Source organism: Equus asinus, chromosome 2 (assembly GCF_041296235.1).
Source record: "Equus asinus isolate D_3611 breed Donkey chromosome 2, EquAss-T2T_v2, whole genome shotgun sequence".
Lineage (NCBI taxonomy): Eukaryota > Metazoa > Chordata > Mammalia > Perissodactyla > Equidae > Equus > Equus asinus.
This window is the reverse complement of record NC_091791.1, coordinates 6093660-6118380: the sequence shown is the minus strand read 5'-3', so window position 1 is coordinate 6118380 and position 24721 is coordinate 6093660. Positions and strand designations below refer to the sequence as shown.

The 24721-nt window shown below is 44.5% G+C and overlaps 1 protein-coding gene across 3 annotated transcripts in view; it reads left to right on the top strand.

The window, feature by feature from the left end:
• Positions 1 to 24721, top strand: part of DOCK1 (dedicator of cytokinesis 1) — a 505440-nt gene that overhangs the window by 375783 nt on the left and 104936 nt on the right. For all 3 annotated transcript variants that reach the window (XM_070481013.1, XM_044748741.2, XM_070481015.1), the window contains exon 30: positions 21896 to 21974. In XM_070481013.1, the coding sequence (XP_070337114.1) occupies positions 21896 to 21974 (79 nt within the window). The remainder of the gene's footprint in view (positions 1 to 21895; positions 21975 to 24721) is intronic.

Sequence of the window (24721 nt, the reverse complement as noted above, 5' to 3'; positions counted from 1 at the left end):
TCTCTGTAGACTCCTGTATCATTTTCCTGGATTATTTCCCAAAATTTGACAGACCTTCGTAAAGCTATTTTGTGACTTTGCTGACAGTTTTTCTGGGCCCACACTATGTATTTCAGCTATTTCAATCTTAACTCTGTGACCTCATTAAATGTGTATTTTTGTGTGAGCCTGTGGGTATGGGAGCAACGACACGCACTGTGTTCTTATTCAGGAATCCCGAGTTAAAAACAACCCTTTTTTTAGTGCACTCTCTGGGCATCTGAGTTTGGACCAGGAAAGAAATGCTTAGTCCACTATGACTTTTTACAGAAAAGCATTGAAACAGTGTTTTTTAACACTTGATATGATATGGCATCCTTTGATTTGTTGAAATCGTACACCTTTTTCTCTCTTCATTTGCTTGCCTTGTTCATACAGGTGAGTCTCAGATGTCGACCCAGGTCCAAGTGTCTTGCTCCTCATGCAGGGCATTGCTCCTCTGATCGCCTGAAATAATTTATAGTTACAGAACTGACAGGAGGTGGCGAGAACACGCAGTGTCCAGAGTTAGGATTCTGGATTCTAGTTCAAATTCACTCATTGGTAATGCTGAGAAGGTAATTCACTAAAACCACCTGTGCTACAGCTCCCTGAATGGCAGTTTAACACAATGACATGTTTTGGAGCCATCTCATGGGGTTTGGTGAATTGAGATAATCAACTTGGCTGGCTTTGAAAATCTTAGAACATCAAGTCTTTCAAACTTGCACACATGCCTACGTGTTCTGTGCATGCCACTCACCTGCAACTGGCCAGCCCTTTCCTGTTTTGTGTGTTATGGGGGGACAACTCAGTTCTTGCTTTGACGCTGCAAGGTGTCTAAACAACACAGCTGCCATGCTGTGAGGTACTCAACAGTCGCCACCAGTGGAATTTGCCGCTGTTATAGCTCCAATAGGCTCTTCTTTAGCTTTGCTGAAGGATAAGAAATTCAATGGCCTTTGGTAATAGTTGAGCTGTTAGACTTAAGGCAGATAGGGTCTCTCATGTGCAGCTGGAAGCATGTCTGGGGCACAGTCGGTGCTCAGCAACTATTAACCTTCTCTTCCCCACCATGGAGTAGAAATGTATGTAAGGAAACAGCTGGATACTGATTGCTGAATTCAATGGCATTCCAGTTTTAAAATGACAAATGAGTTTCCACATCATTTTCATGGTAACATTTTTCATTCTTTCTCTAGTCACGTGTTTATTGCGTGCCTACTAAGAGCCACTCAGAGTGCTAGATGCTGGGGATAAATGTGAGCTAATGCAGATGAGGAGCCTGCCGTCAGGAGTGAGAGTCTACGGGGAGACACTGGTCAGTGCTCAAACCACCAAATGTGTGAAGCTAGTGACAAATGCCATCCAAGCACTGTGACGGAGAGCTGCATGGTTCTGTAGGAGCATGTTATGAGGGAAGGCCGGGAGCTGAAAAATTGGAAGGCGTTAACCGGGTGTTTCCAGGCAGGAAGTGGGAGCCCTCCAGGGAGAGGGAGAAGCTTATCAAAGGCTCTGCACATGGGAAGCGCTGAAAGAAGGTCAGTGGGGTCTAGCACTTATTCCTCCTACAAGTTCATGTGTCAGGGCCCCCATGGCCACCTTTGATAAATACTTTTCCTCCCCTCTCCCCTTCTAGCTAGAATGAAGCCTCCCATGCTTTGGGATCAATATGGTGGCATTATCTCATTTTGTAAGGTATTTTGACTTTGTGTATGTTTGTGCCAGGCCTTGTTGTAGATGCTGGGAATTTAATAAGACTGATGAAGCTCCCATGGAGTTTGCCTTCTATGTGGGCCAGGGCTCAGACAGTGACCCAACAAACATATGACCAGACTGTACAACATCAGGGACTTACAAGTGTTAGGGAAAAATATGACTCAGGACTGGAGAATGCCTGGAGGGCTGCGCTGCTCTTGGCAGGGAGGGCGGGATGGCTTCCTTGGAGGGTGAGAGTGGGTTGTCCTTGACAGAGACTGGAAGGCTGAGGCAGCCTTGCTGAGGCTTTCCCTCGAAGGCTTGCTCCTGCCTGCTGCTGCTCTGCCACTCAAAACTGAAACCTTCCCCAAGGACGACAAAGAGGAAGAAAAGGAAACTAAGAAATCAAGAGAGATAAAACCCACAGAGATCGCCGAAAGCACGTGGTGCGAACACCGATCACACCAGTAAGAACATTGTTTCCATCCCCGATTTGCTTTCTCTTTAAATAGGACATTCAGTCATCACTTGACCATAAAATTGATTTATTGTGTGGAAATAATTTCCGTAGCAGGGGAACTAATTTGATTGTGTAGCATAAAGAAAATGTATGTGGGACAATGGGGAAGAATAGAGCCAAAATGAATCCAATATATTTTAATCTCTGCAATACAGATTATATTTTCAATTAAGAAGCTTAACTTGCATGTGTTCGGCTGGCGGGAGCTTCCCGGAGCACTTTCCACGTGTGTTTACGGGTAATAAGTCACTTAGCATTAAGAAGGTAGATGATCATTAGCCCATGATCACCCAGTTGCCTCTCGTTAATAGCAAAGTCAGTGCACATCGTCACCATGGCCACTTTCCGGTGGTAGAAAGTGGAGTCATGGAAATTGCAACTATTGTGTTGGTGAATGCAATTTATTAGTCAGAGCAAGGAAATCCTGAATTCCATGTCCTTCAGCACAAGCAGGGCCTGGTTCCCTGAAATCATGGTCAGGTGAGAAGGTGGCCTTTGGATCATCACCACCAGGCTCTCTGGAAACAGCATAGCACAGCCAAGTGGCTGAGCAGCTTGGTTTTATTAATTGTGTCTAACGAACATGGGGTTTGCAGCAGCTGACTTTGGTCTTTGTGCCATGGCTTACCTCCTGCATGGCCTTTGAGCTGCTCACTGCCTCTCAGCCTCACCGGCTTCTAGGTCAAGGGGAAGTCAAGACGCTAGCCATTGTCCACTGGTCTCGGATCTCATTTAATCTTAAATCAACAGATGAGGGGGAGCCGTAATCATTCATATTTTACAGGCAGTGGAATCTGCCTCTTGGGCTTCTTATATAGGAGTAAATAAGACAGCATCTAGCACCTTTCTGCAGCTAGTCCTTGCTCACAGTTCCTCATTAGTTCCTTTCTCTTTCTTCTTCCCAGTAGCTGTCTACTGAGCTGAAGATTCTGGGGCCTGGCTTTGCAGACTCTCACACTTTGCCTCACCCCTCCCTTCTTTAGCACAGACGTACAATTAGGAGAAGAGCATGAAAGAAATAACGGGGTCATTTCAAAACAAAACAAAACAAAACAGAGAGAAGGAATCTGGCAGGGAGAGCAGGGACAGATGTGGAGTTGGGTTTTTTTTTTAAATCTATTTCGAGCCTTTCCAGAAGGCCGACACACAGGGGCCGGTGCAGCCGGAGAGCAGTTGCATAAGTGGAACGAGAAGCCCAGGGCTCCCTCCCGCACAGCCACGTGGCTGGGAGCACGTCAGGTTTGATAGCGTCAGATCAGACCCGTGGACCTGGATGAAGGACCGAAAATGAGGTCAGAGCCAGGAAACGGGAGTGGAGGCTGTAGACCAGAGATCCACCCGAGAAATGGGCTCAAGGCAGGCCGGGTGGGCAGCAGGTATACGTGGAGGGCAAGGAGCCCGAAACCTGGACATGGGAAGAGCAGTGAAGGCCGAGAGTAACAGTGGTGAGAGGCAGCATACACAAGGTTTAAAATCTGGTCTCACATCGTTCCTGTGGGCATTCATTTGTTCTAGAAATATTTATGGAGCATTCAGTGTGGCTCATGTGGAAACGAGTCGGCACCAGGCCCAACCCAGAGGAAGCCGGGTCTGGGGCTCTGCCTGTGCTCGGAATGGTCCCTCCCTTAGAGATTTTCCCTCTGCCTTCTATTTCTTCAACACTGATGCAAGCTTACCTATAAAACGCTCCACTGGCACCACCCTCACCCCAGCCACCCCCATTTTGTTCTTCTCTTTGTGGCCTTTCACCATCATGCTTCCAAAATCTGTTCAACTGTGGGTACCAGTGATGTCCCTGCCAATACACCCGTTTCTCATTGACTCTCCAGTTGATGACGTCCTCTTTTTTAAAAGGTCTTGTCCCCCAGCTTCTGTGACCCCTCACCTTCCCTCCTTCCCTGTCTCCCTCGGGCACATCTGGTTCCTCTCTCTCCTACTCCGCCTCCTCCTTCCTCCCTCGTCCTTTCTCTCTTTCTCTCCCTCTCCTCTCGTCTCTCTCCCCTCTACCCCTGCCCCAAGTGTCTATCACAGGTTCATCTTTCTCTACCCAGAAGAAATGCTGGAGTCCCCTAGGCTCTATTCTTAGCTCGTACCCTTCCTTTTTTTCCCTTATTCTAAAATCTCTCTTCCGTGGTCTCTCATCCATGCTCAAGGATTAGTTTACATGTGGACTCAGATCCAGTTCCAAATGTACATCCTACCCTTGACCTACCATCTGATTCCAGACCTCACTCACACCCAGGGTCCCCAAGCCTGAACCCAGGGTCTTGCTGCCCAGAGGAGAGCTCTGAGTGCATTCCCGTGGCTGTAAATGTCTCTGTGAATGGCGCTGTCCATCCTGTTGCACCACGCACAAGGCCTAGTCGTTCTTACCCATCCTCCTCCCCTAGTTCAGTCCATCACCCGTTCCTGACCCGCCCAGCTCCTGGACATGGCGGGTGCTCAGTCTCTTTAAAGAATGAAAGAATGAGTGGGCAGAATGAGAGGCAATGGGAGATGGGCACCAAACATAATTTTTTAAACCAGAGGTTGGGAAACTACAACCTGCTAGCTAAATTTGGCTCGCCACCTGGGTTTTTTCTTTTCTTTTCTTCTTTTTTTTTTGTGGCCTACAAGCAGAGAATAGTTTTTACATTTTTAAAGGGTTGAAAGCAAAAAGTCACAAGAAGAATGATATTTCATGACAAAAAATTCTATGAAATTCAGGGGCTGGTCCCGTGGCTGAGTGGTTGAGTTCGTGCGCTCTGCTTCAGCGGCCCAGGGTTTCACCTCTTCGAATCCTGGGCGCGGACATGGCACCGCTCATCAGGCCATGCTGAGGCTGCGTCCCACGCACCACAACTAGAAGGACCGACAATAAAAATATATATATATATACAACTATGTACTGGGAGGGCTTTAGGGAGAAAAATTTTTTTTCAAATTTTTTAAAAAGTCTATGAAGTTCAAATTTCAATGTCCACAAATAAAGTTTTATTGGCACACAGCCATGCCCCCTCACTTGATTGTTGCCTTTTGCTGCTTTTGCCACAACAGCAGAGTCGAGCAGTTGCAACAGAGACCATCTGGCCCACAAAGCCTGACTTATTTACTGTCTGGCCTCTTACAGGAAAAGTTTGCTGATCCCTGGACTAAACCATCTGGTGGTGTGGAAAGTACCGTGTTAATAATGGACACATGTTATTCACTTGCTATCATCAATAATCGATAGTCAATAATTCTCATGTTAACTTAGAACTTATTATGTACAAGATGGTTTGGAGGACACAGAAAATGGCTCACACGTGGTCTCTGCCTTCCAGGAGACAGGATTATTACCATGGAAAGACTAGTGAAGAGTATAACCGCTTGGGAAGTAACTCAACATGGCTTTGGCCAGGAGAGAGGTGCCATATCGGTTCTTTGGATCAGTACCGGTGTATGGTTGCTGGACGGTTTGATGATTTCAGTGTGGTAGGCAGAAGAAGACTTCCCCAAAGATGTCCATGTTCCCCTCCCCAAATCCTGTGGCTGTTATGCTGCCCGGCACGGAGGTATTAGAGTTGCAGATGGAATGTGGGAAGCTAGAGAACGCAAGAAAATGGAACTTCCCTAGAGCCTCTGGGAGGAAGGCAGCTCTTCTGACACTTCCGTTTTAGCCCAGTAACATCCATTTTGGACCTCCATCTTCCAGAACTGTAAGATAATCAAATTTGTGTTGTTTTAAGCCGCTAAGATGGGTAACTTGTTAGAGCAGCCATAAGAAACTAGTACACTCAGGAACATCACTGGATCCCTTTTCAATTTCCTACTTAAAGAAGAAATGCCAGGACTCCTTTTGGTTTCCCCTCTGTTGATCTGCTATCAGCTCGACTTCCCTTCTCCTTGGCCTTCCCTCTTCCCAACCCGGGCCAGGCAGGGGTCCGAGATCCTCAGGGATGTCTGCCTGTGCCTCTAAGAATAAGTCAGCACAAAGCAGGACTGCGGCACCCTCGTCTTGATTTAATAGGACATTTGTGGATTTTGTTCTAAATGGCAGTTTCAGAAAGATTTTCTTTATCGCAGTGTAAAAAAGTCATTCGATTCCTTGCAGTTGTAAATTTTTGATGCTGCTGAACACTGGGGGCAGGTGGGATGACTCAGCCTGAAGAATAGAGGACGGTCTTTATTCTCCCGTCCACCCCTGGATCTTCAAAGGGCTCTGCCCTCCTCTCTACAGGGCTCCCTGGCTCCCCCTAACCCTCTTTCCCCTTCGACAGCATCCCGCCTGCTCACTGGGGCAGGGGGCGTGGAGAGCAGAAGGCTGAGCAGACAAAACCATCAGGGGCAGGGCCCCTGGGCTGGCTCTGGAGGAGTGCTGCACCTTGTGCCCTTCTCAGCGTGGTCCACAGATGCGCTCCAGATGTCGAGTCACCCCATGTTAGATCCCCAAGAATCCTACAGAAAATCCAGTTAAGCACTTACACTTACAGGTGGTAAACTCCAGTCTCTTCCCATAGGTAGCCACCTCTTCACCCACCCCTTGCCCTCCTAGCCCTTTTCCTCTCCCATGCCTTTTCCGCATTCGATGTAAAGTGGAGGAGGATGACATCAGCTCATGCGTTCCTGATAATCTTCTGGAGTTCTTTGGCTCAAGTTAACCCAGCCCCTGCCCCGAGGGTGGCACACCCCAAATGCGAGCAGCCAAATCCGGTACAGGGCTCTGTGGCTGCTGCTTCGTACCGTGTGTAAAAATAACATTTCCTGGGAAAGCTGGAGACCACTTCTCCATAACCACCCTGCCGAGCGAGTCTGATGCTATTTCAGAGGCGTCTGCTCTGACGTTTGGTCTTGCTCCACACACTCCTTCCACAGCCTCTCAGTAACGTCCCCTCCAGTCTGGCTGTCTCGCCCATTGATGCTTCTGGGACTTGAGCAAAGTACGTGTATTTCTTTTCAGCCAATTGTGCTAAAATAAAGGCAGGCTATTTAAACTGCAGTTTCCCCAATATAGCTTTTAAAAACCAAATATAGTTATCTATAAAGGGTACTTCTGTGGTAATGCCAGGCAGCTCAGTTAAATCTGTGGGGTGCTTCCTGTGTGGGGGTGCTTGCATCTGAGCCAGTGAGCCATGGGGTGGGGAGAAGGATGGGCAGCAGCTTGGCTTCTTATTTCTGCTCTACTCTTACTAGCTGGGTAACCTGGGCAAGTGGTGAGCCTCCTGGATCCTTCGTGTCCCACCTGTACATTATAGAGAGTTAAATATGTGAGCTCCTAGCCCAGCAGGTGCGTTGAGAATTGCTTGATCGATGTTAGCTCTCTCGTCCTTGCATGTGACGAAAAAGAGCCTACTTTTTTCCTACTGTGTATTTCAGCATCTCGCTGGTGTCCAGTGTTTCTCCCACTGCTGGGTGGTGTCAAGGTCAATTGTGAAATAAGCCACTATGCATCTGAGTCTTGCACCATCCCCCCACGGTGAGGTGTGGCAGCAGAGATGGAAAGAAGTACTGTGAGGGAGGATGCTGCTCATGGACAGCTGGTTCTTGATTGTTGAGGAGCGGGGAGGGATCCTTTGGCTCTCCCCAGCCGAGCTGCATCTGTCATGGGATCAAGAAACAGCAGGTAAACAGAGATATTCTCAAAGCCATCAAGAAGAAGTATGATGTAGATGCTCACTCAGAGGAGACTCCTGCAGGAAGAGAAATCTGCTGGTGATGGCTTCAACCCCTGGACCTGAAATGACAAAGAGATGGACTGAGTAGAAATAACCCATCTCAAATTCAGTTGACAACCTAGCACTAGCCACATCTCCTGGGAAACATGAAGTGGCCTTAACTGTCATCTGCCTGTCATCTCATACTTGCCATTAATTGGGCATTCTTTAATGTAGCATGTCAATGATTAGAATTCAGAAACAACTGGAAAGTTGATTTCCTAAGGGGCAGCTTGAGAAGACAGCCCCATGTTTGGCCCCCACTGAGGTTCTAGGGCAGGACTGGGGACTTGTGCACATGTCGTCTCATGGCTAGCATTCTCTCTAAGCCCATTTTGCAGATGTGACAGCTGAACTCTAGGCCAGCGCCAAGTCATGCCTCTGTAAGGTGGAGAGCCACACTGTTGGGAACTCACTGAAGGCAAGCTTTAGGATCTTTTTTGTAGATAATGTTAGTTGTTCATCATTATAAATGGGTGGAAGTTAGCTGTTATGCACCACTTTCCAACAGGTTATAATGAAAGAAAGTCTCAGATCAGAGTCTTCCACACACAGACATTTAGTCGAAAATACTTTCTCACCAACAGGCACAATCAATGCACACAGTCTGTTCTGAGGCTTCATGAGGCCCCACTTCGCTGTCTTTTTAAGTGGCGAGAAAGTCTCCCGGAGGTAGGATTTGTTTAGGCTTATAGTCATCATCAGCCAACTGAAGTCCTCCAAACCAGTGGCTTGACACTAGAGTGGAAGGTCAAGCCTTAGGTCCATGTACCCTATTTACATGAGTCGGGAGAGTCCCTAAAATATTTTAGCTCATCCGCCTACCAAGCATAGCATTGATTTCAACGAGGAGCCCCCATTTCTGTTATCCATTATATTCATTAAGAAGGCGCAAATTTCACAAAAGAAAATAATTTCTAACAATTATCATTCTCACATTTCTGCTTTTGATCAAGGTGAGGCTCACCGAAGCACTCTTCGGGAATGTGGTTTTCTGATGAAAGGTTGGAGACCAACTGACTACTAGAGTGTAGCACTCTCTGTTGAAGTACCTGAGGGTAATTTGCAGACCTCCTAAAACTAACCTTGTGCTTACTGTGTGCCAGGAACTGTTCTAGGCACTGTACACGCTTTAGCTCATTTAATCTTTACCACCTAGCAGGTTGATGTACTCTTGATACCCATTTCATGGATGAGGAAACTGAGGAAACCAGCTCAAGGTTTATACAGTTAGTCACTTGTAGAGCCTGGATTTCCTCTCAGGTTGTTTATCCCTGGAGTCCCTACTCTAACCACCATGCTAACCTGCCTCCAACACTGACTAGGGCTTCAGTCTCGGTCTTCCAAATGTTACACCAGGGCTTCTGTTAAGGAGAAAGCTCAGAGTTGCTTGATAGCTCCAGTCAAGGATGTGGAGATGCTGACTGTTATCTAGGAAAGAATAAACAAGATCAAATGGTCTTAGGAGTAAAAAGTAACAGATTTTAACTAGATAATAGGGAAGGATTAATTAGTTTACAGGGAGAGAGTAGTAGAAACTGTTTTTAGAGATATGAGTAGGAGGTTGTATCTTTTCTTCTTGAATATCACTTGTTAAAATAATAGATACACCCTATTTTCAGCTTTGTGGGCCATACCTTCTCTGTTGCGACATATAAATGAATGGGCATGGTTGTGTGCCAATAAAACTTTATTTACGAAAACAGACAGAGGGCCAGACTTGGCCCACAGGCTAAAGTTTGCTGACCTCTGAGATATGATATTGTCCAACCTTGGATATGATACTGTTCAATTTTATGTTTTTCTGCTTGGAGTTATAACAGGGACATGGGAAATTGGGTTCCATTAAATGAGGACCGCACTACTCTCAGTAAAAAGAAAGCCTTGTCTCTTTAGTGCAGATCAAAGGAATTATTTAGGTGCATTTTATGGACTATATGGGGAAGAAAATAATTTTTCAGTTCTTGAGCTCTCATGGTCTGGGTTGCTCCACTGAATCCAGTGAATAAATGAGCTTGCAATCAGATGACACCATAGGCTTAGAATAAGGTTATGCCCGTTAATAGAGAGTGTCACTCAGTGGTTTGCAGACAAGCGGCTTCCTGAAAGAGCCACTTCATTCTTGCAAGATCTGGTTCAGATTGGTTATTTCTGGCTTTATCTTCTAACCTCCCCTTCGCTAAACTGAGTCTTTCATCTTGTCATAAACACTCAGAACAGCACAGGGGCCAACAACAGAAAGAATCCCATGATGAAAGCCTCTCTCTCTGAGGTTAGTCTCAGGCTGCAGGGGAATGGGAGGGGGGCCCAGAAAAACCAGTTTGGCGTTGAAGTTTGTGGCTCCAAGTGTTCAGCGAGGGTCCCAAAGACCCTTCTCCTTACAGAGTCTTCTCTGCTGGAGTATGGGTGGAACTATGAATCAGATGCATGATCACTCCTGTCATTTTGTTATATTACCTGGAAAAAGGGATCATGCACATATAATTCAGGTTAATGATTAGTTGACCTTAAGACAGGGAGATTATCTGGTTGGGCCTAATATAATCACAGGAGCCCTTTAAAAGGACAGTTTTCTCAGGTTCATAGCAGAAGGAGGAGGCAAGAGATTTGAAGCATGAGAAGGACTCGACATGTCATTGCTGATTTGAAGATGGAGTGTCCACGTGAGAAGGAATGCAGGCAGCTCCTAAGAGCAGAAAGCAGACCCCAGCTGACTGTCAGCAAGGAAACAGGGACCTCAAACCTACAACCTCAAGGAATTGGCATCTGCCTACAGCCTGAACGAGCTTGGAAGAGAAGAGCCTCCAGATCAGAACCCAGCTTGGCCAACACCTGGACCTGAGCCTCCTGTGACCTTAAGCAGAAGACCCCACCAAGCCTGCAGTGAGGTCTGACCCATGGAACTGGCATTGCTTTAAGCCACTGCCTTTGAGGGAATTTGTTCTATATCAACAGAAAACCTACCATGATGGTGGCTCTCCCCAGATAAACTTCACCTGAAGTCTGCCAGCCAGAGCCAGGGGCTGAGCTGCAGCCCTGGGCTGGTGCCTGTCTCCGCAGTACCATTAGGAAACAAGGTCTCAGAACCTGAGCACAAACTGCACCAGGCCACCCATGTCCACCTTGGGAAGTGAACCCTCTCCATGAGAGTCTTTGGCACTATCTAAGCTACTCTCTGTGGACGAAGATGGTTGAAGAAGGTTCCATACACTCAACAATTGAGTGATGGTAATTCTGAGTCACAATAGAATCAAAGAGCCAGAAGCTCTTAGTTACAAGACTTTCTCTTTTCTCATGAGCTTCGACACCAGCTGAGCTTTCGTGAACACTTATCTCCTAAACTCTCCTTTGCCCACTGAAAGCCAAGGAGATACTTCAGAGGCCTCATCTTTTGTATCTTTATCATACTCCCGACCGATTATTGAAGACCTACTATGACCCAGGCCCTTTCCACTGACTCCTCTAATTCCCCCCACCCATAGACCTCAATAAGGAAAACTGGAGGTCAGAGGTGTTAATTCACTTGTGCAAGGTTGCACAGCCTGTAAGTGATGGAACGTGATTTAGGCACAGATCTCAAGGCTCCTACTCTCTCCACTTCTCTACCTCTTTGTGTGTTTCCCCCTGCTCCTCTCCAAGGTGAACACCCCATAGAGAGGCCCCCCAGGCCTAGTGAGAGTGAATAACCAACTAAATGAATAGTGAATAGAAGCAGCAAATCAGCAATGAGGATGGGAAATGAGGAAAACATCTCCACTGCCAGGTAGCCACTCCCGGAACATTCTCAAGCACCTCGGCCCCCCTCAGTGTGCAAAATCCCTGTCCCGGTTTTTAGCCTGTGGCCAGTGAGCCGACAGCAAGTTACAACCATTTGCTAAATGATTACAGTGCCCATTAGCAAGTCTTGAAAATGAACCAGGATAAATTCTAGGCATAGCTGGAATATTCTGAGATGAAATAACTGGAAAGAAGCATTCCCCTTTGCAATTATCCTAGTGTCTCCTAAGAATTTCTGCCTTGAACCTTACAGTTGGCTCAAGGCCTCTGACTACTTAATTTTTTCCTGGGCTCCCTAGGTGGATTCAATTACACTGTGTTTTATTTTATACAAGATACATTGTGGGTGCTGTAGGGAATAAAGAGTCAGCACAGATGGACTGTCAATGGACATGCAGTAGAACTGAGGCATGCCAGGTAGGGGACCACTGTCACATGTTAAGTGAGACATGACATACTTGGGCCATAAAGGACTCTGAGTGGATGGTTGCTGTTGTCATTATTAGTCCTATTTATTTATGTTTATGATTATTTGTTACTGCCCCACCTACTCCCAGAACAGATCTGAACAACCTGATCCTTTGGGGAGTAAAAGTGAAAGATTCTTATTTCCGTGTGTGTGTGTGTGTGTGTGTGTACGTGTGTGTGTGTGTTTCAAATCACGGAGCTTAGTCACACTGATGGTGGAGTTATGGACAGAAAAATCATGACTTCCACTGCTGTAGTTTCTAGAAATGTCCAGTTCTCTTTCCTTCTCATGTTTTTCTTTTTTCTTTTGGTAAAATATATGTAAACTTAAAATTTGCCATTTTAACTATTTCTATGTGGACAATTGAGTGGTGTTAAGTACATTCACAATGTTGTGCAACCATCACCACTGTTTATTTCCAAAATGTTTCATCACCGAACAGAAATTCTTAACTCCTCGTTCTGACCCTCCACTCTCCATTCCCACATATTTGGAACTCAGAAAATCCTCTAGATAGTAACATACACTCTTACACCCGGGAAAGCACATCTTCCAGGACAGTCTGTGCCCATGCCCAAGGGACGGGGCCACGGTGACTCTTCCTTCCCTGCTTCCTCCGCCCTCCAGCCTGCCGTGGCACATCCACTCATGGTTGTCCTTGACTCCTCCAGTTAGTGGTCCTAGATGGATGCCAAGGTGCTGGGGGCGGCGGGTGGAGGGGGAGTAGTCTCTGGGGTGAGCCAGGGCCTTTACTTATTGTCACAACTGATTCTGTGAGTTGGGATATGCCCATTCCGTAACCGAGCAAAAACGAGCTCATCCTGCTCACCTCAATCTGGTGCCAATCAATTGCAAACAAGCCCGTGGTTGGAAAAGGAAAATTTATACGATTAGCCAGCATAATCGGAAGATGGTGGACTAGTGACCTGAAGAACCGTCTTAAAATCATACAGATCTTGAGGCAGTTTCTATAGGGGAAATGGGCAGATAAGGAGGGGGTTTAGGGATGTCCACCATCTGGTGTGACCAACTTCAAGACGCCACATTATCTCTTTCTTCTGTCATTCGTGATGGGTACCAACGCAGAATTTTTCTTTCAGGAGGGTCGTCATGTTCCTAGGGAATTCAGAGAACAAAGTTTTCTGGTCACAGCTGGGAGACATACGTAAGCGAGGGTCATAGAACCAGCAATCATGTATTTTGTGAAAGGGAGAGGTGCTTTCTCATCGGGCCGACGTGCAGGCTAGAATGTATCCACAGAGGCTAGTGAGTCACGACCACAGTTACAGTGTTGCTTCTTTTCTCTCTGATGTCTTCCATTGTGGTGACTTAAGATCTTGCTGTTACAATTCCTTCTGCTTCCTCCAGCAACAGAGAATTCTCACTTCCCGGTGTTCACTGGTAGGCGTTCCTGATGTGTCTGTCCTGGGGATTTTTTTCCTCTCACCCAAGGTGCCCCTAAATCCATCCACACTTATTTTGTGATGTTGAAATAGGTGAACCGGGCAGGCTTGGGTAAGGAGAGGAGAATAAAGAGGAGAAGGGAGTAGAGAGTAGAGGGATGGGGTGGCTTTGTGAATCTTTAACACTTGACCCTGAAATAAGACTATTAAACATGCTTGGTGCCCTGGAAGCGCAATGGCAGGCATCTGCCCACTTTAGTCTCCAAATCACTTTTGTCCCCGCACTTGGTAACTCCACTTCTGGGCTCCAAGTGGGACATTATCTCCTCTAAGCTTTGAAGGGGGCTTTTTAATGTCTTTTTGATCAGCAAGTTTTATTTTCCGATGACAAAGAAACAGGTATGAACCCAACCCTCCTCACTGAATTGGTGAAAAACTCTCCAAAAATCTCTGTAGAACACAGATCAGAATGTATCACAGCTTTGCAGAGACAGCAGAATTGTCTGTACACAGCCAGATAACTTTGCAACGCAACTACTCAACATGGCTGTTATAGTGGGAAAACAACCGTAGAAAACCCCTAAATGAATGGGTGTGGCTGTTTTCTAATAAAACTAATTATGCTACCTCACACCCATTATGATGTCTACTATTAAAAAAACAAAACTATCAAGTATCGGGATGTGGAGAAATTGGAATCCTTGTGCACTATTGTTGGAATATAAAATAGTGCAGCCACCACAGAAACTAGTTTGGGAGCTCCTCAAACAATTAAAAGTAGAAATACCATGTGGTCTGGCATTTTCACTTCTGGGAATAGACCCAAAAGAATTGAAAGCGGGCACTGAAGAGACATTTGCAAACCCATGTTCATAGCAGCATTATTTGCAATAGCCGAAAGGTGGAAGTAACCTAAGTGTCCATCAAGAGATGAATGGATAAATAATATGTGGTCTATCCATACAGTGGAATATTATTCAGTCTTAAAAGGGGAGGAAATTCTGACACATGCTACAACATGGATGAACCTCGAGGGCATCGTGCTAAGTGAAATAAGCCTGACACAAAAGGACAAATATTGCATCATTCCACTTATATGAGGTATCTAAAATAGTCAAACTCATCAAAATAGAAAGTAAAATGATGGTTGCCAGGGACTGGGGTTGGTGGAAATGGGGAGTGAGTGTTTAATGGGTGCAGAGTTCAGTTTTGCATGATGACAAGAGTTCTGTGGATGGATGGTGGCGATGGGTGCACAGCAATGTGAATGTACTCAATTCCACTGAAACGTACACTTAAAAATGGTTAAAATAATAAATTTATGTTATATGTATTTTACCACAATTTTTTAAAAAGCCTTTATAAAGAAAACCTTTTTATTTACAAAAATAATCTGTGGCTTGTAGTTTGCTGAGCCCTGCTTTGAAGAGTGGGGGAGGCCATTGTAGCCATTGTAGGAAGCACAATTCCAACCAGGTGAGCTTGGTGAGAAGTAGCTGACCTAGGATTCATACCCCAATTATTCTATAGGATGAGAGATGTATATGTGTATTTGTTATAACAATAATCAATGCCATTCACGAGACAGTTGCTACATCACAGACACAGACTCCTCATGAAGGTCTGGTGAGGTCAGTGTTAAGAGCCCATTGTACGTAGGAGAAGACCGAGGCCCTGAGAACAGAGGGTCCTACCCAAAATCATGCGGCTCGCCAGTGACAGTGGTGCATCCTGAGCATCAGCTAGAAGTTGGGGGCAGTATGTGCCCCAGTGTTAAGAACGTCCCATCACCTCTGTGCAAGGCAGGCACCTTCTGTTGCCAAGATAGGTTAGAAAAGTCTGACAAGAGAATGTATTTAAAGTCTTTGCTATGAAGTGGCTTAAACCTGGCAAAAATTAACTTAGAGAACACCATAAAAACAATAGGGGCCAATCTGAAAATGTTATATACTGTGTGATTCCAACTGTATGACTTCCCGGACAGGGCAAAGCTGTGGAGACAATAAAGAGATCGTGGTGGTTTTGCCAGGTGCTCAGCAGGAGGGAGGGAGGGATGAATGGGTGGCACACAGAGGATGTTTAGGGCAGTGGAACTATTCTGTGTGATGCTCTAATGCTGGACACGTGTCCACAGCCATAGGATGTAGAACCTAAGAGTGAACCCTAACATAAACTGTAGAGTTTGGGTGATAATGACATGTCAATGTAGGTTCTTCACTGGTAACAAATGAACCATCTGGTGCAGGATGTTGATAATGGGGGAGGAAGAGTATGTGGGAACTCTGTAATTTCCACTTAATTTTTCTGTGAACCTGAAACTACTCTAAGAAATAAAGTCTGTAAAAAAAAAAAAGATAATAATAATGTAGGAGGGGTTAAGAGATGGCATAGAGATTAAACAATCATGGGCAGAAGGTGGTAACTGTTGAAGCTGGGTGAAGGGTGCATGGTCTTTTATGCTGTCTACTTTTGTATATGTTGGAAATTTTCCTTAATACAGTGTAAAAGCAACACAATTGCAGGAATTTAGTTGTATCATGCTGACCACATGATTAAGGTTCCTAAGGATGGCAGCATAATTTAGTGACTGGATTGTGGCCTTGGTCTAAGGCTGCTCTTTCCTTCTAGGAACATGTACATCTGTCTCTCTGAGCTTCTGTTTCCCTATTTTTAAAATACTGGGTAATTCATGCCCCACAAGACTTGTGAGCATCAAGTAACAGAATTTCTGTGAAAGTGACGACAGTGCTTGGAATGTGTGGTGCTTAGTCAATGCTTATCAGCAATGCTGCAGAAACTAGAGCTGGTTAAGAGGGAGAGGAAACAGGAGAGCTGGGGTTGGTCTCAGCCGCTTTCAGGATTTCTCACCTTTGGCCCGTGGTGGCTCATTGGCCGCAAGTACTGTTTTGGCTGGAATCTGAGACAGAATGTGCATGCAGGGTGCCACTCTGTTTAGCGTGAGTCACACAAGTAGACCAGGCCCGGAGTTCTCTGCTCATGGAGACCCCACAGCAGGGACGACACAGTCTTAGTCCAGAGTACACGCTTCCTGGGATTTCTTTTATTCCCATGAGCATCACAGACGGAGCCTGCTTCTACCAGGGCTGGCCAGCGGAAAGGCTCTGAGCAGTTTGGATTTTAGTTAAGAGTTTGATGGATGTTGAAGCCTTACTGACTTGAAAAAGAAATGAGGAAATCTTAGAAAAAGGAAAAGTCCTTAGTGCGTTCCAGAAACAGTGCAGTTGAATTTTTTGGCTTTACTGCTCCTGACCGCAGGTGTTCCTTCTCTGCTTTAAAGTCTTCAGGGCCCCCACTGCCCACCATCCAAAGGAAGACTCGGTGCCCTGGCATTTCCAGCCTCTCACCATCTGGCCCCAGCCGAACCTTCCAGCCTCATTTCCAGAAAGTTCCCGTGATAGTGGTTTGCCCACTGTTTCCCAAATCTCCAATATGGGAGGCAGGGCCCACCCAGACCCCCACCTTCCCTGCATCACTCCACCTCTTTTCTGCCAGGCTCTTTCTTAGAAGTCCTTCTTTGTGCATATGTCTTCACTTCCCACCCAGGGTCCCACTCTAGGAAGTGGCTGATCCTGTTTAGTCACAAACTTGACAAAAGAGCCACTCTGCCAAGTGTGGGATGTGCTAGAAGACCCATTGTCTCCCCTCCCCGTCTACCGGAAGTAACATTGCTGCATCTCTTTTTATCACTTCATCTTAAGTTGCTTCTCCTTCCCAGCATTCCTGAATTCTGCGGAAATCATTTTAAGGCAGATTTCCAGCTACTATTATGTGACTCATCGTTCTGGGATAGAATCTGTCACTTTTAATTTGTTTCCTTCTTTCCAACCATTTTGGGCAAAACATTTTGTTAAAAGATGCATTTTTTTTTCCCCTGAAGAGACTCTTGTTTTACTGCCAGGGGTATTTAAATGCCCTCATATTGAACGCTACAATCTAATTATGTAACATAAAGTAACTTTAAGGAAGGAATTTAAAAAACCCCACAGCTTCACCATTTGAGAAATGGGGCTTTGCATTCCGCTGGAAGTTCAATGTCTTTCTTGATATTTTTCTTTCTGTAGTAATGAGGCACCTCATCTTCGAGTTTTATTGGCAGCAAACACTGGCTAACAGAGATGCTAGAAATGCCTGGGGCTCCATCATAATAAAGTCATTTTAGTGACTGTAATTGTGCCAGGAGCTTCTAATAGTTAAATTGGTTCCTGATTATGTTCCACTTGCTAAGTTCCCCTCTACTCAATTAACACATAATTATTTAGGACTGTGCTACTTTTATTGCTCTCCACATGTTGCTTTCCAATAGGCAGCTTTTGGGGACCATCCCCCCTTGGAGCCCATGAGGCATCATCGCCTTTTTGTGCAAGAACAGAGCAGGGATATGGGCCAAGGGCAAGGCCTATGGGGCCTGCTCTCTAAAATGCTTGTGGCTGAGAGCCTTGGAACTAGGCAGGTAACTCTTGCGGGCAGAGGCTCACCCAACCACACCCAACCTATCTCCTAAAGACGTGCAGAAAATTCACAGGACATGTCTTCCCGTTTTACCAAATGCTACTTGACATTTTGTAAAGTGTCAGCAGAGATCAGTGTGCGAATGACTTTGTATTATGTGGCGACATCTCTTTCTTACCTTTAATCTCAAAGTTAGAAAAACCCCTCAAAAACCCTTAGTTTGAGGGAGCTTCAAGGCCCTATAGTTTAGTACCTTCATTTGTTGGTTGAAAATATAAGAATCTCAAAAACTTGAGCAACTTTCTGAAGGTCACATAGCTAAATGTTTACAGGGACGTGAAGAGAGAGAATGAATTGGATTTAGACTATAATTGGATGTGTGTGTGTGTGTGTGTGTGTAGACAACAAAGTCATATTTGACAACGTCAGGAATTATGGTCCTGGACAGACCACTGGCGCTGAGAGATCTGTTAGTGTGGGTATAAACCAACAGTTCCTTAGGTCAGAACATTTCAGAATGTGTGTAGTGCTCAGGGGTCCTTTTAGATGCTTTGGAGGATCCTGATATGTAAAAGACAAAGTTCCTGCCACCAAGGAAAGAGCTCAGGAGGTGGAGAGGAGAGTGGGGAAACCAGCTCCAGAATGCCAAATGCCTACTGAGAAAGTTGGTTAACAAGAACCTCAAAAGAGCTGAACCCCGCAGTAGAAAGTCTACTTGGAGTGCGAGGACTCCAGGGAGAGCCAGGGGCTGCCAAATAGTCTAGGCTCCCTGAGCCCACTGACTTGGGTCAGGGCCTGATCTTCTGGGCCAGCTCATCCATCCTTCATTGGTCCATCCATCCATCCATTCATTCCTGTGACTAAAACTTAGTGAACATATGTGACATGCCAGATGCTGACTTGGCACTGCGAGTACATGGGTGAATAAGCAGACAGGACCATTTGGGAACAGTTCTGGAGGACTTCCCTGTCCTTGAGCACAGCTCCAACAGTGCCCAGCACAGACGAGTCACCAGGGACGCAGAGGCCAGCCCACTCAAACTGCACCCTCCCTCTCCTTGCCTCTCGACGAAAAGGATTTGCTCTTGAGCAGTGTTGAGCCAGTCTGAACCCTTCGTTTCAGACTAGCAAGGCATCCTGCTGTCTGTTCACTTGGCTTAGCTTGTGATCCTCTCCACAGTCCTCTGTGACTGAAAGCAGATTGTTAGGCAAAAGCTTTAATGTGATTTCCTTACTTATTTTCTCTAGGTTGGCATTTATTAGAAGTAACTCATGAATTACAGCAGATAATAGATATTTTGACCTAAAAGTTATTCTCTGTTTATTTTCTTTTTGACTAAATAATTGATTTATCTTCAGATGGACTTGGGACGTTGCGAAGTTTTTAATCCCATCAAATGTGAACTGTAGGATATAATTTGCATGAGTTGTGGATGTGGCCCTGGATGCAGCCAGCCGGAGCTTCATCTCTCCGTTGTTTCCTGCATCGATTACAGTTTTTATTTGATCTTTCCTTTAGTTTTCCTCCAATGATGCACATTCTGTGTTGTTTTTTGTCCTGGGTTTTAAAAAAATTTCTAGTGAAGCTAAATTATAGAATCTCTCACAGCACTGCTCATTCTCAGTGGTCATTTCATTAAAAAGTTTTTGTTCAGCCTTCTTATTTCAGCATGACTTTTTTAAAGAAAAAAGTCATTGTGAGAAATATATTTAAGTAGCTGAAATTGTTCCAAAGCTTAATTAGAAGTGGCATATTGCACCTGTTTGGGTGCTATCTTGAGGCAAAATAATTAGCCTGTAATAATAATGATGTTCTAGTAAGCTTGTCATTATTGTCATAGAGGCCTGGAGAGAAGGTCTTCCTTAAAGCTCATAGGACCATGGGTATTCTAGTGAACAGCTGAGTTCTGAAGCTGAAGGAAAAATTAAGGGAAAAAGAAGTTTGTTAGTGGCCATAAGCCCCGTGTTTTTGTGCTGCAGCAGAGCCCTTGCCCCTAATGACAGGAAGTTGTCTTATTCCATTGACACTTGGGTGATTTCCTTTGGTTGCTGGCATTAATGCAATGCACGTCCTCAGATGTTATCTGAGCGCAGTTGCCAAGGGTCAAGTGGACATGTAAACCATCTTCTCCCTAGCCACACATCTATGCATCCCGTACTTCAGAGAGCTGAATGTGACACGGGAGACACCAGCCCAAGACTGGAGGGCTGATTAGGGTTGCCAGGTGTCCTGTACCTACAAGGCATGTCCTGGATTTAGTGATTTTGTCCTGGTCCTATATTAACTTGTCAGGATGTGCTAAATGCCCTATGTTCGGTTTTTTTTTTTTGGATGACTTACAAAATTCAGCAGGAAGAGCTACTTTTTAGACTTAACTGGACATCCTATATTTGCAAAATCTGGCAGCCTTATGGCTGATGGATGCTGCTGCCCAGTCTGTACTCCTGGTTAATGGACAAGCCACGATCCCAAGTCCCTTCATTAATAGTCACTTAAAACACAAATTCCTCCTTTATGGTTTTATTTAACATGGACACACACCCCATGGCCTTTACCAGGGAAGAATTCAAATAACTGACTCCAGTTTTCTTCAGTGATTGAGATAGCAAACTCCATCACAGGCCATTTGTTACACCTGTTTCTGTCCTTGATCCCACTGATAGGTTTCTTACTGAAATGATGTCTGCAAATCTGCTTTCTTAGCACTGTACACAGTAGGAGTGTGAGAGGAAGTGCCAGACAGTGGGTCTTGGGCAGCGGGTGGTGGTGGGAGGTGGTGATGGAGACCTCCTTAAAGCCCCGGGTGGAGATTCGCTTTCTCCATCCTCGCAGGCTGACTGGCCTTTAATGGCTCTGGGATGGCCAGGGATGGGGAGCTTCTCCAGGCAGGCATAGCTGAAGAGAGCGTGTTCTCAGAGAGCGCTGCTTCCTAGTAACCTAGATTTCTCTTATACTTTCTGGCTGCTTCCTGCTGTCTAAATAGAGGAAGTGTAATTAAGTTTATTATCTGTGACCTAATGCTAATTCCTCTCGCGTCCTGCCTTTGTGCAAAGGGAGAAGGGTCATTTAAAAAGAAGTATCTGAACTAAGCTTTATTGTTGTAAACACTCTCAAGGGTAATAAAACAAATCTTCTGAATGAATAAGCTTGTGAAAGTACTTAGTACTCTGGAGTCATTTGTGACAGCCCGTATTGCATATTTCGTCATAGTAAAGTAAAAGTCAAGGTATTAAAGGATATGATATTTTGCTCAGAGTGTTTAAAATTGTGAATTGTCCATGAACCATTGAATTAAATCTCTGCTAAAATTCTTGTCAAATCACTTTCAGACCTACTAAGGCTTTTAAAATCAATTTAAACATGTAAACAGTGCCCCAAATTAGCATTTGGAGTGTAGGACAAATGATACAGAAGTAAGCCACACCTCCAAGCATGGTAATATTTCACCAAACCATTCCAAGCCTGATAGCTGGTGTGTATCAGCACTTTCAAATGCTTAACTTTAAAAAGCTGGCTAAGCGAGGACCAATTTAATAATATAACATTAAGACATTGTGATGTGAGAAAAGGACTTAATTTGTACCGTTCCTTTTTTTTTCAAATTAGTTTTTTTTAGTGATACTTTTCATATGTTACTTTCAGGTGCTGTTATCTGGTCTGTTATTCTGCATGTGCTAATTTCTTTGATTAATTTGGAGAGTATCTGCATATAATTCTCTGGGCTTTTCACTGGCAAAACCTCACAGCTTTTTACAGGACTAAGTTCACTTTCCAGACAGTCTTGGATCGGATCTAATTGAAATGCCAAATCTACAAAAGTACCAGAGCAAAAGTGTGTAATTATGTAATTTTCTCTTGATCTTTCAGAGTCTTCCTGCGAGCGATTAATCAGTATGCAGATATGCTGAACAAGAAGTTTCTGGATCAAGCCAACTTTGAGCTACAGGTAAGAGAAGAGGGAGACATGACCTTTGTTGGGAAATCATGTTAAAACAAATTATTCATCTGAGCCAATATCTTCTGTTTCTAATCCTCAAATTTAATTGGTCTCCCATCCAAGATGTGGAGATGGAATTTACAATATGGACATTTGGAACCAGAGCATTGAAAATTATGCCCTTGGGGTATTTGCTCAATTTAGCAAGGAAGGAGATGGAGCTGTCTCAGAGAGAAAGTGTTGGATCAGAGTGACAAGTAGGGGCTCTCTGAGCTGGGAGGCCACCATGTCTCAGTTGGTATGGCTGCCAAGATTGTCTCAGATCATCCTAATGTGGGGAGGAAAGGAGCTGCAGAGGAGGCCAAGTGGGTTTGCATCACTGAGCTCATCTGGCTGGTAGAACTCAGGTTTTCCCTGATAAATTCTCTCCCTGCTTTGTGCTACCCACAGTGGCCTTTATCAGGCAAAAGGCCCTACCCCTATATGCCTGGGGTTGTGGTCAGCTGGTCAGGCTCAGCCCTACTCCTCCAGTACTTGCAGCGTGTGTGTGTGTTTGTGTGTGTGTGATAAGGACTGATTTTGCCTGGCATCATTTCTTACTATACATCTGGTATTTGTGGCTCTCGGTGCCTTTGTACCCCAGATGTGTTTCTGCTAATAATCATTTTGCATTATTACTACTTAGTTTTGTTTACTAAAGTTTGCAAATACAGAAAGTGTCCAGATGCAAATGGCATTAGTTTCCTGGGCAGGATTGTTCACTGAGAGGGAACCTGAGGATTTATGTACACTCACTGGGTGGCCCAGCTCTGTTGTCTGTCACCAGATAACAGAAATTAGACACCCATCTACTGTCCCTTTTTCATTGCTTTCTCAACTTTTAGAGCTAATGTGATAGTCAATTTAGATTGAGTTCTAAGGTACCTATGCCCTTATTTCTTTTAAAATTTAAAATTTATAATTTATTAACATTATACTATATAAGTATATAATATAACAAGCACTATATATCTAAAAATGTTTTTTCACAATTTTTAATTTTTTATCATTTTCTCTGCTTAATGCTTGTTTTCACATGTCCTGAAACACAGATATATACTCATTGTGAGACATTTGTGCACTGTAAATCAGCACCTTGAGTAAAATATGAAAGACTCTTTCCCTCCCTTTTCACCCTCCACAGGGTAAATTTTAATCAGGGTGACTTTTTTGGGGGTGGGGAGGGAAGATTGGCCCTGAGCGAACATCTTTTGCCAGTCTTCCCCCTTTTTTTTTTTTTCTGCTTAAGGAAGATTGTTGCTGAGCTAAGCCCTGTGCCAATCTGCCTCTATTTTATGTGGGACGCCACCACAGCATGGCTTGTCTTAGCAGTGCTAGGTCTGTGCCCCAGATCCGAAACTGTGAACCCCAGGCTGCTGAAGCAGAGCATGCAAAATTAACCACTGGGCCACTGAGCCGGCCCCAGGGTGACTTTTAACTAATCATTGTGTGCTCTTTCTAACTTTTCTTTAAGCATTTCTGCGGACCTACGCATCCTTTCTGTTGGCTTTTAACGTGAGTTGGATCATACCTATATGTTTTTCAGTTCTGTCATATTCCACAATATAAATGTACGATGTGCAGGCAGTCCTGTACTGATGACCTCCAGGCTGTTCCCATTTCTTCCCTGTTGCAAGCAATGCTACCGCGAACAGTCTGACAATGCGTCTCAGGGCTGCAGTGCTATGGAGAACAGGTTCCTGGAAGCATAATTGCCAGGCTGAATGGTAAGAAATTTTAAGTTTAATGGACATGGATAAATTACCCTCCTAAAATGCTTTAGCAATTTGCAATCCCACCAACCTTCTTTGAGAGCAACCATTGTCTGGAATCTTCTCCAATGCCAATTTCTTTAAAATGATTGGTTCTTATTTTTGTTGGAATTTCTCTGCCTGCTAGTTAGGCTGCAGTTCCTCATGGCCTGTGTGATTTCTGCTGTGAACCATCTGATCATTTCCTCTGCTCGTTTTTCTCTTGGGCTCTTTGTTGTATATTTTGTAAGTTGAAGTTCTTGATAGAGCCTAGTTATAGGTTTAGGCTTATCCTATAGAAATATTTAATTTTTCTGCAGTCCATCTGTCATTTCTTTTATGGCTCTTGGGTTTTAGGTTTTGCTTGGCAAATCCTTCTTTGCTTCAATGTTATCAATGTAACTATTTTTTATGTAGTTAGTATCTGCTAATACCGTTATAGTTGTGCTTTGTTTTTCTTTTAATTTTCCAGTGATTAATCCATCTGGGATTTCTATAGTTAGCGTTAGGAGTAAGAGTTTAACTTCACTTTTCCCCATGTAGTTTCATGAATGATGAGGAATCTTCTTTCCCAATGATTTGAAATGCTGCTGTAAAAAACACAGTTGCCAATGTGTGTGTGTCAGTTCTATTTTCTGTGTTCTTCCCTACTGGTTTTATACCCAGCTAGTAGAGCCAGGACTTCCCCATTAGTGTGTTATTACAAAATCATCTTGGCTCTTCCTGTGTATTTCCTCTTCCATGTGAAATTCAAAATCAGCTTGTTAACTTTTTTTTTAATGCTGCTTGTATTTTAATTGAGATTCCTTTGGATTTATAAATAAATGTAGGGGAAATGTTACAGTATTTGGGGAAATACTTTGCAGTATTTATTTTTTCCCATCCCATACAGGAATGTTTAGGTCTCCTTTTTGTGACCTTCCTTAGGTTTTCTCATTGGATCCACATAGGCCCTGCCCCTCACTT